This window comes from Scleropages formosus, chromosome 6, assembly GCF_900964775.1.
Source record: "Scleropages formosus chromosome 6, fSclFor1.1, whole genome shotgun sequence".
Lineage (NCBI taxonomy): Eukaryota > Metazoa > Chordata > Actinopteri > Osteoglossiformes > Osteoglossidae > Scleropages > Scleropages formosus.
Window position 1 is genome coordinate 34,591,075 of NC_041811.1, and position 10,904 is coordinate 34,601,978.

The 10,904-nt window shown below is 44.1% G+C and overlaps 1 protein-coding gene across 1 annotated transcript in view; it reads right to left on the minus strand.

The window, feature by feature from the left end:
• LOC108932583 (calsenilin-like) overlaps window positions 1-10,695 on the minus strand; it is a 29,038-nt gene extending 18,343 nt beyond the window's left edge. The window contains exons 1-2 of the mRNA XM_018749096.1: window positions 10,436-10,695; window positions 10,196-10,281 (exon numbers count right to left, since the gene is read on the minus strand). Of these exons, the coding sequence (XP_018604612.1) occupies window positions 10,196-10,258 (63 nt within the window). The 5' untranslated portion in view covers window positions 10,259-10,281; window positions 10,436-10,695. The remainder of the gene's footprint in view (window positions 1-10,195; window positions 10,282-10,435) is intronic.
• Between the last annotated feature and the right edge of the window lie 209 nt (window positions 10,696-10,904).

A 10,904-nucleotide genomic window follows, 5' to 3' on the forward strand; every position in this document is an offset into this window, starting at 1 on the left:
AATATTATCTTAATAGAAAAAGCAGAGATAATCAGGAAAGAAATAACTCAGTGGATCAACCTGTTATGCGATGAGGAAATGAGGGCAGGAGTTAACGGCCTTCATTTAATTCTGACGCAGGTGCCGCAAAACCTTGTTCCTGTTTTAAAAAAAAAAGATTGTAGGAAGGTGATCAGGATTAGTCTATCTTGAGTTTTGTGCACCTACTTGTGCAATGAACATTGGTGCACAAAGTTGAAATAAACAAACTAGGTTTACTTAAGAAGCACATGTCTGCAACTATGTCTCTCTTTCTCCTAATGTAATGCACAAATTGTATTTTGTCTGAGATATACGTCGCTTTGGAGAAAAGCATCTGCTAAATGAATAAATGAAAATGTAATTGTAAATCCGTCATTGCTTTCATGGCAGTGCAGTTCACCTCAGCCGGTACTTCAGCTGTCAATCACACTGTCACTAAAATGTGATTATTTGTTTTGTTGAGATTCGCTTTTCCGTCTCCATTTACATTTATTCCTGTAGCTGATACTTTTCTCCAGAGAAACTTTAAACAATGTTAAGCCAACTGCAATAACTTACCCACTGACACAGCTGGGTAATTTTTATTGGAGCAATCTAGGTTAAGTACCTGCCTCAAGATCACTACAGCAGGAGGTGGAACTTGAACCTACAACCTTTCGACATCAGCTGTAACCACTATGTTACCCCTATCAAACTTGCAGGAATTCGACAACCCTTGGGAAGTACGATAGCTATTGATAGTGATCTCAGTTGCAGAGTTAACCTGTAAGCAGGGTAAGTGATATGAAGGTGAAGTGATCTAGCACAGCTCCATTGTTTTAGAGAGCCTCTCCAGCCCTGCGACTCTCTCACACCACCATACTCGTCTGGCAGGCAGGGTCCAACTACAGCTGCATTATTTATGAAAGTCTGGTTGAGCCTGACTCCTTAAGTAAGATTGAGGGTGCAGGCTCCAATTAACATCCATTGCGGGTGCTGCTGTTGCTCTGCAGTCCACTGGTGCAGACGCAGCAAGATCCATAAGTTGTCGCAGAGCCGCGAGACCCTCGGATGCGCACCGCTCCCCCTCGACACCCTGCTGCACTCATAGTGGGGATATCAGGCTTCTAGAAAACAGGAAACCAACTAGAACATAGAAGTGTTGACAGGAGCACAACACCGGTTCTCTTGGACAGCTGGAGATGTTTTCTAAAGGTACAGTACTTCCTGTAAAAAGGTCATCTGCAGAGCTGGGTCACTGCGCATTGTCGTGACTTCAGTAATGTCCGCAGTCTGAGCTCTAATACATATGGCACCTTTTCCCTGCTGCTGTCCAGCCCTCACACATTACATTTATTTATTTAGCAGACACTTTTCTCCAAAGTGACTTCCAATGAACTCTATGTAGTGTTATCAGTCCACACACCTTATTCACCACGGTGACTTACACTGCTAGATACACTACTTACAAAGGGTCACTCATCCATACATCAGTGGAACACATACACTATGGGTGAACCTGAACAGCATGTGTTTGGAGTGTGGGAGGAAACCCATGCAGACATGGGGAGAACTTGCAAACTCAAAGCTACGTCCTCTCGCACCACTCAGGCACTGTGAGACAGCAGCACTACTTGCTGTGCCACTGTGCCGCCCGGTACACACACTGCTGTACCATTTCCGCACTCATCATCGACACTCTACTTCCGTAACTCCAGCTTTGTCACTCCGCACTTCGTGGTGTAAATTCTCCTTAATTGCACAACTCTGTCACTATCAAGATTCTCAGCATCATGAGCACAGTAGATAATCAAAACTGTCACTGCTGAACTCCATCTACACCGTCCAACTGTGTGACCAACACCGCCGAGGCTCTCCCTACAAAACTCCACTGACGGTTACAGGACAAATGTCACCATCAAGCAACACTATCAACTGTCACTTTCAACACTCACTTTAAAACCGTACTGCACAAAAAATCTGTTACACATGTTAAAACATGGTATCTCTAACCACTGTTGCCCCAAAGCCAAATAAAAGGCGTAATAATTTTGACAAATAATACAGTGCATAATGTTATCACAAAACAATTAAAAAGTAGCCCATTATGTTAACCTTAAATGAGTAGCTTAATGCTATTTTTGGGCAAATGGATTTACTCCGGTGTATTTTTTATTTGTGACACTGAGGAGGAATTGAACACTGTGAATCAAATGCATGTGTTATCGCTAATAGCCATTCTGACCTTAAGACAGATGTTTGGTCTCTCCAGACTGCAGTAGCCAAAATGTATTAGTTGTTTATTGTGTACTGGGACATTTCTGAATGTCACACGTTTCAATACGACTTCTGGATTTCTGTGATATTCAGGGTGTTTTCACGTTTTGTGTTACAGTAGAAAGATGACAGTAGGATGTGTTCTGTGCTATTACCCTAATTAAGTTGCAATTATTTCCGACACTAGTTGTTCAACTTTTGCTGTTGATGACATCTAAAGTGTGTTTTCAGAGTTGGTAAATGGTCTCAGCTGACTGAGTATCAGTGTTAATGCTAAGGAAGGATGTAGAGGGGGAAGGGGAGTGCGCTATGCTCGGAAAGGCTGCCAGATGGCAACACTGTAGAAATGCAGCACAAACCCAAGTATCTCTCTGTTGTGTCGAGCGATCGACAGCTCCATTCTTACAGTATCACAAAAGACAGGCCTGTATAAATATCACCCCGACCCCATGCTGATTTCCTCCACAGTGTCATTTCCAGTTTGGCGTTGCACTTGGCTGCCTACAGCAACTGGACGTGAGTGCGAGGAGGAAGATGACAGCTGATGTGTACACCACCAGCTCCTGTTTAGCTCGGCCTTCTTCTTGTACAGCGAAGTGCTAAGATCCTACAAAGTGCACTTTAGCTCTGACCAGAGCAGCAATGCAGCCGCCACCTCTGGTCAGCAGGAACCCCAGGGACCCAGTAACAAAACTGCCTCATGCAGCAAATCGTCTGACATTCACCTGAATAGAAGACACCCATCTCCCACAAACAGAGGAATAAATTCAATTTATTTGGTCACCAGACTCAAACCCTGATATTTGTTTTCAGGTCCAAGCCACCCTTGGGACAGTTGGAATAATTAAATGAACCATCAACTGACAGCTCATTTTGGGAGTTTTGCCCCTTTTTCTACATTAGCAAAAGGAAATGGACCGACTACAATGTGGAAACTGATGGTGTACGTGCTCAATGTGCTACTTCTCCCTTCTTGTACCTTCCAAGGCAGTCTGTGGCCTAGACTCCCTTCGTGCCAGGAGTTGACAGCAGAAACCATGTAGCTCACTGGAGTGATGATGGGCTGTCGCTGCCTCATGGTGGGTTCTGGCTGGCATCACACGCACCCACCACAACAAGGCAACATCATTCAAGAATTATGTATGTAAACCACTTGGTAAACAGGTTTCCAGAGTAAAGACACTGAAAGTGAGTCAGAAACCAGTGAATAAACTGTAGATGTTATGGAAGAAGACATGATTAGAAAGGCTGCAAGGTTTAGAAGTTAGACAGATCAATCCAAAACAGATCCATCAAGCTGTGTGAATAAGATGCAAAACCTTACTCACACACTCACTACAGATAACTGCATATCCTAAGGAAGAAAGCAGGAAATGGATTTAACAGTAAATTGCCCTTTCTACCTGATGGCAATTATTAGCAACACCCCCAACATGGTATGACTACCACCACTACAAATGTAATAACATGGTTTCATGACTCTCTATAGTCCTCCTCTTACACAGTTTTGCCCGAGGGCAATTCTTCAAAAGCACAATGAACTGAATGACTGCTATAAACAAAGCTCAGTATCAGAAAACCAATCTACAATAATTATTCACTTTCACAAACCCCTTGCCTTGGTCAGGGTCGTGGAGGTCCGGAGCCCATCAAGCACAAGGCAGGGGGATACACCCTGGGCAAGAAACCAGTCACAGCAGGTAGCCACAGACAAACTCACTTGTCTAATCACACAATATGGGCAAAATAACGGCAAAAATTCATCTCAACCTCATGTCTTTGGACAGTGGGAGGAAACCAGAGCACCCAGATGAAACCAACACAGACACGACGACAACATGCAAACTCCACACAGACCATGCTAGATTGAAACCAACACCCAAACAGTGCTCGTGCTGGAAGGCAGCAGTGCTACCTGCTGTACCACCCTGTACAGTAATCAATTATTTAAAATTAATTAGTCCCACCCTGGGTGCGGTGGTGCAGTGGGTTGGACCAGGTCCTGCTCTCCGGTGGGTCTGGGGTTCGAGTCCCGCTTGGGGTGCCTTGCGATGGACTGGCGTCCCGTCCTCGGTGTGTCCCCTCCCCCTCCCGCCTTACGCCCTGTGTTGCTGGGTAGGCTCCGGTTCCCCGCGACCCCGTATGGGACAAGCGGTTCAGAAAATGTGTGTGTGTGTGTAGTCCCACCCTGAGATATGCCCATCCAAGTTGCAAAAATTTGACTTTACAAGGAATTTCAGTTAATCCCTGCTTGTCCTCACAAGGCGTTGCTTCGTATGCAAAAGGATCAAATTCGGATTTTGTACAATTTTTGTGGTGGGACAAATTTATATTTACACTTATTCATTTAGCAGATGCTCTTCTCCAAAGCAGTTTACAATGACTATTAACTTATACTCACCTGAAACCTTTATCCAAAGTCGCTTACAACATAAGACAAACTGCATCAAACTCTCTGTAGTCCTTCACCCATCTATACAGCATAGCAATGTAAAACACTTGTAGCGTATATGTATGCATGTAACTAGTTCATCTGAAACACATCTCTTGACTGTAAGAGGAAACCCATACGCACACAGGGGGAACATGCAACCACCACACTGACTGAACAGGGATCAAACCCATGTCGAATTGAATGGATCAGATGCAGTGAGACACCATGGCAACTTATTTGGTGAGTGCAAATTCATTTCTTTTGTCTTTGCATTAAAGGTTGAGTGAACACACAAACACTGAGTTTCATATGTTTGTATGTTTTATGAGCAAAGTCTTAAGTTTATGCTATGTAATAGCAACAAATGAGCTGAACTAGCGCAGATAAAGAGACACTTTTATACAGTAATTAATTTAAGGAAACATTAATTGTCTGTTGTGATAACTAATACACAGAAAATTATTATGTCCACTTTAACAATATTCAGTGATGTTTTGGTATGAATGGTTGTCAGATTTGGCTCTCAGGAACGCATACAATTTTTCCCCTTGAAATGAATGGCAATTATGTCTGAGTTCCAAAGGATTTTTCAGGAACACGCTGCTTTTGTAAGGTGAGAGACGACTTTACACTGCAATCACAACATGTAGGGCTCACACCAGACACCCCGATACACGTGCGGTCAGAAAGAAGGAAATTCATTCTACTTCCATTTTCAGCCTTCAGATGCCCTTGAGATTATTCTTCTCTTTTGTTTCAGGTTCCTGGCCAACCCTGGGATCAGACTGGTTAAAATATGCCGTGATGTGCTCTATCTATTAATAAAAACCTTTCCTTTCACATCACACTTGAAATCCCCACATGCTTCCACTACCAAATCATGCAAGATTAAATACCTTGCAGACTGCCAGAGGGCACTCCTCACGCTACAGGACCACGTGAAACGGTTTTTGGTGTCACTCTTGTCTCTCGCCAGTGAGGCCCTCATAACTCTCAAAGGGCAGTCTGGGTACTTATGGATCCACTTACGGAAAATCATGCTCTGTTATGTCACTGCTGTGCAGGATTCCCCCTGGTACTTCAGTCCACCCTTGACCGCGCCAACAAATCTCTGACCTCAGGGCACTTTAATCTAATTCCCATAATCCAGCGAGCTGCAGATTCTAGTCCCCGAGCACTCCTTCTGTCCAAAAGAGGCAAACTACGTGATGACAAGGCACAGGGAAAATGAGAAGATGCCTCCAGTCGAGTGCAGCCCTTCACTCATTGTTTCCTGCATCACTGACTTAGTGTGACACAGCTCTGCCCTCTTCCTTCCCCGTCAAGGGTTCTTCCCACTGACACAAAAGAACCTCCACTTGGCTGTCCTTCTAGTGCAGTCCCTTTTGTCTCCTGTCCCTCTTTTACTCCACCTGTCCTCCTACTCCTTTTATTCCCGTCCATTCCACTGTCTCGCTCGCTCTTGTTTATAGGTCTTACTCGCCACACACCTTATGTAACAATAATCTTCACAAGGCATCAATCATTCCTAAGCAGATAAGCAGTGTGATAGCAGCGAACAATCCCCTCCGAAGCCCATCGAGGACACATCCAATTTGAACAAAGGCATAAAACTATATACTGAAAAAAGAGGAGGCAGCGACTGCACTCATTTGAGAAGGGATCAATAAGAGGTCTCCTGGAGAGAGGGAGAAAGTCAGAGACAATAAGAGACTAAAATAGCAGAGCATCTCTCATGTTGAATTCTAGCTGGATCCTTATGTGAGCTGCAAAGAACAGGTTAGAAAGATGTCATGTCTGAAGTACTCAAGAGCTACCACAGTTTACAGAAGAGGAATGCTATACTTTTTCCCCATAGCTGGTCTTTTGAAATCCAAAACAGCTAACAAACATCCTTTTTTATAGCAAAATGCTTTTTTTTCTGCAGCAGGAAGGGGTAAATACCAATTCTTAAGGGTTCTATAGCACATTTTCCTGTTGGATTTGAAATTGCTAGAAGGAAAGATATTGAAGACAAGAAGCAATAGAGAACTAAACAGCGGAAGACAATGTAATGACTCGGATCAAGTTGTGACATGTATAAAATAAAAGAAATGAAAGAGAATGGACTTGTGTGTTTCTTGTTTAGATCGTTCATTCAATTCACATACAGCAGTAACCCATACTTACACTTATTTGCATAATCCATCTATTAACTCCCTCACAGAAGGGCAGAGGTTTCATTTTATTATTGGGAAGATACTGCTACTGCAATCCCCCCCCCCCCATTCTGACTGCTCTCATTAGTCTATCTGTGAATAAAAAGTGCTTGCCATGTCATTACTATATAATTTTTATTTTTTATATATATATGAGGGTATGGTGGCACTGCGAGTTCAGTCTGTGCCTGTTCTCTGGTGGGTCTGGGGTTCGAGTCCTGCTAAGGGTGCCTTGCAATGGACTGGCATCCTGTCGTGGGTGTGTCCCCTCCCTCTCTGACCTTATGCTCTGTGTTGCCAGGTTAGGCTCCAGCTTGCTGCGACCCCAGCTCAGGACAAGTGCTTTCAGTCAATGTGTATGTATATATACACACATCAGTCATTTGTTGTGCATATATACACACGCACACTTTCTGAACCGCTTGTCCCATACGGGGTCGTGGGGAACCGGAGCCTAACCCGGCAACTCAGGGCATAAGGCTGAAGGGGGAGGGGACACACCCAGGACAGGACACCAGTCCATCGCAAGGCACCCCATGCAGGACTCAAACCCCAGACCCACTGGAGAGCAGCACCTGGTCCAACCCACTGCACCATCGCACCCCCCTGTGCATATATATATTTACACAAACACACATACATCAAATCAATATACCAAATAAAGTCAGAGGTTGTGCATATTTTTAAGCTTCATAAAAAGAGCTAATGAGGTCTTCAGCTCTCATATCTAGTCATAAAAGCACAATAAATGTCAAGCAAAATCTTTTTATATTAGACTGATTTTTTTTGATCAAACTAAAGTGGACACAGGCAAAAAACAAAATTACTCTTTTTAAAATCAACCAGCATCTTGTCAATGAAATAGGACAAACAAATGTAAAAATGTTTTATCATTGGGGGTGTGGTGGCGCAGTGGGTTGGACCACAGTTCTGCTCTCTGGTGGGTCTGGGGTTTGAGTCCCGCTTGGGGTGCCTTGCGATGGACTGGCGTCCTGTCCTGGGTGTGTCCCCTCCCCCTCTGGCCTTACGCCCTGTGTTACCGGGTTGGCTCCGGTTCCCCGTATGGGACAAGCGGTTCTGAAAGTGTGTGTGTGTGTGTGTGTGTGTGTGTGTGTTATCATTAATTAAGAGAACCTCCCTCTGGCTTACTGGACACAAAATGCACATAAGTGCCTCTGATCAGACAGAGTAAAAAGATAAGCGAAATCAATAAAGACATCATGAGAGTACTGCACCTCTTTTCTTTGCTCTCAGACACTAATTCAGCTCGTCTCCAATTAATAGCAAAGTCATAGATAAAAAGGTACTTAACTGTAGTTAGTATCTACTAGGTGATGCATTATGAATATCGCTCCACAATGACATCTGATTTCCTCTGTCCTGCTACACAGCTAGTTTTCCGGAAATTTTCACACACACAGCCTTTTTGCAGCCAGTTTTTAGAGCCTATAATTTTTTTGTTTTATTGATTAGATGCAGCCTTTTGCCTTTGCTCACTTTGCTCATTTTTACTCTTTCAAAGTTGTGTGGTTGCAGTTATGCCTGAACATACCAAAATAAATCTTACTCATATTACTAACATATACTTTTATATTATATTAATTTTTACTAAAATATATCTTACAACTAGAGGGGATGCGGTGGCGCAGTGGGTTGGACCGCAGTCCTGCTCTTTGGTGGGTCTGGGGTTCGAGTCCCGCTTGGGGTGCCTTGCGACAGACTGGCGTCCCGTCCTGGGTGTGTCCCCTTCCCCCTCCGGCCTTACGCCCTGTGTTGCCGGGTAGGCTCCGGTTTCCCGTGACCCCGTGAGGGACAAGCGGTTCTGAAAATGTGTGTGTGTGTATATCTTACAACTATATTGCTAATACAGTATTGCACTTATCTTGACTACATACCATCACCCCCCAGAGCTAAGCCTGTGTATAATTCCACTGAGTACAATTACTAATAATTTATGTAATTTGTTGGCATCTTCTATAGACTTGAGGAACATTTGGAATGCAGCAGAACTGTTATGCAATAAGCACATACTGTAAAGTATGCCCTTAATCAAAGAGTGACCAGCCTGAACTGTTAAATTGTGTTTTTAAGATAAGAACAATTTAAAACATCTCAGCACTGGTAACTTGCAGTTTGCATGTTTTCCCGGTGTCTGTGTGGGTTTCCCCTCACAGTCCAAAGACATGCTGTTCAGGTTCATTGATGGTGTGTGAGTGACAGAGAGAGTGTGTGTTCCACTGATGCATGGATGAGTGATCCAGTGTAAGTAGTGTATCTAGCAGTGTAAGTCACTGCGGTGAATAAAGTGTGTGGGCTGATAACACTACATAGAGTTCACTGGAAGTTGATTTGGGTAGAAGTGTCTGAAAATAAATGTAAATGTAACTGAGAACTTGAGCACCTGCGACTGACATTGTAGTGATCTGTGTTGTGCAGAAATCAATATCAAATATTGGAGGAGCTGTATCTTGGGGAGCAATGACTTAAGCGGCTGGGAATCCACTGACTTCAAAATTGAAACAAGTGCAGGAAGGAACAAGATAAGTTCTGAACTTCTGGAACTATAGATTTAATTAAACAAATCTTTATATAAAGTAGAGTAGTAGTAAAAGTAAACGTCTCCAACATAAATTCTGAATAACTCCTCTAGACTTAGTACAGTAAATAATATGTTTGGTTGCTCTAATCAGCTGAGCTGTTATTGTGTTTATGCAGTAATTAGAATATTACACAGTACTGTACATTTTTTAGTGATACACGGTATTAAGTTTGCTCTTGATGCTGCAGTCTTGACAGGGCAGGAAATGTAACGCTACATGGTAGCAACCAAGAGGACGCACAAGTTGCTCAGAAGGGTGAGAACGAGCGCGTCCCCCTCTCCGTCCCCTCTCGCGGGAGAGCGAGCGGGCGGGCGGCCGGGGGCACGCGCACACTCCCTCGCGCGGCGCGCTCGCCCGGAGTGACCCGTCACGCGCTCAACGTTCCCCGCTGAAATGCAACGACGAGCGAAGCCGGAGTCACAGTATAAAGAAGGACCTGACACAAAAAGTTAAAATTATACTGAAACTCTACTGTACAACATCACTTAAATAACGTCACTCTCACTTCGGCGCCGTTCGCTTAATATGAAAAGAAGTTGAACAATTAAAGTGTTTTTTTCCTCGCGCTGTCATTTCAAATTCATGCCGAGAACCAGAGCAGGTACTCTTAGACTAAGGCTTAGTTTCACTCGAAATTCTGTAATAAAGGGAATATAGCCCCATTGTACATAAATACATTTATTTACCTGCATGGTGTATGATATTTGCTTCGTTGTCTTCGCGGGGGACCAGCGATGTTCGATCTGCATTCACTGTTCCCACCGTCTGTGAACTGATGCGCCGTGAAATGAGAGAGAGAGAGAGAGAGAGAGAGAGAGAGAGAGAGAGAGAGAGAGACGCTGTCTCTGCTGTAAATTCAATTTTAAATTGCTTTTTAAAGCCCCGATTAATCAGCGCTGTAGACTCATTGGCCCCACTCGATTTACCTTATAAAATTATTTATATTAATTGTCAAAATCGTAAATATAACTGTAGGCCCTTGTCTTCCTCCCAATACTTCAGCAAACCAAACTTGTCCGCTCTGTGTACCAATTCGATAAGCAATTATTTCCTGACAGATAATTGCATAATTATTATCTAATGCCGCGGAGTAAATCTGTAGCAGTAAACAGACGGGGTGAAAACGCGGTAAGTCGGTAGTGCTCGGATCGACTTGGAAACCCTGAGGCGACGACGCACTGAGCGGTGGCACGAGAGGGGCGCGTGCGAGCGCGCGTCAAAGTGGCGGGCGGGGGCGGACCGCCTCCGCCATTCCACCGGTTATTTCGCGCGCCAACTGCGAAAAATGCGCAGTTGCGGGGGGCAGGAAACGCAGGAAATGCAGGCTGTCCGAGTGCCGCGGCACGAGTAAAAACGAGTAAAAACACCCCCACAGTCATCCTCGTGATGCTTGAG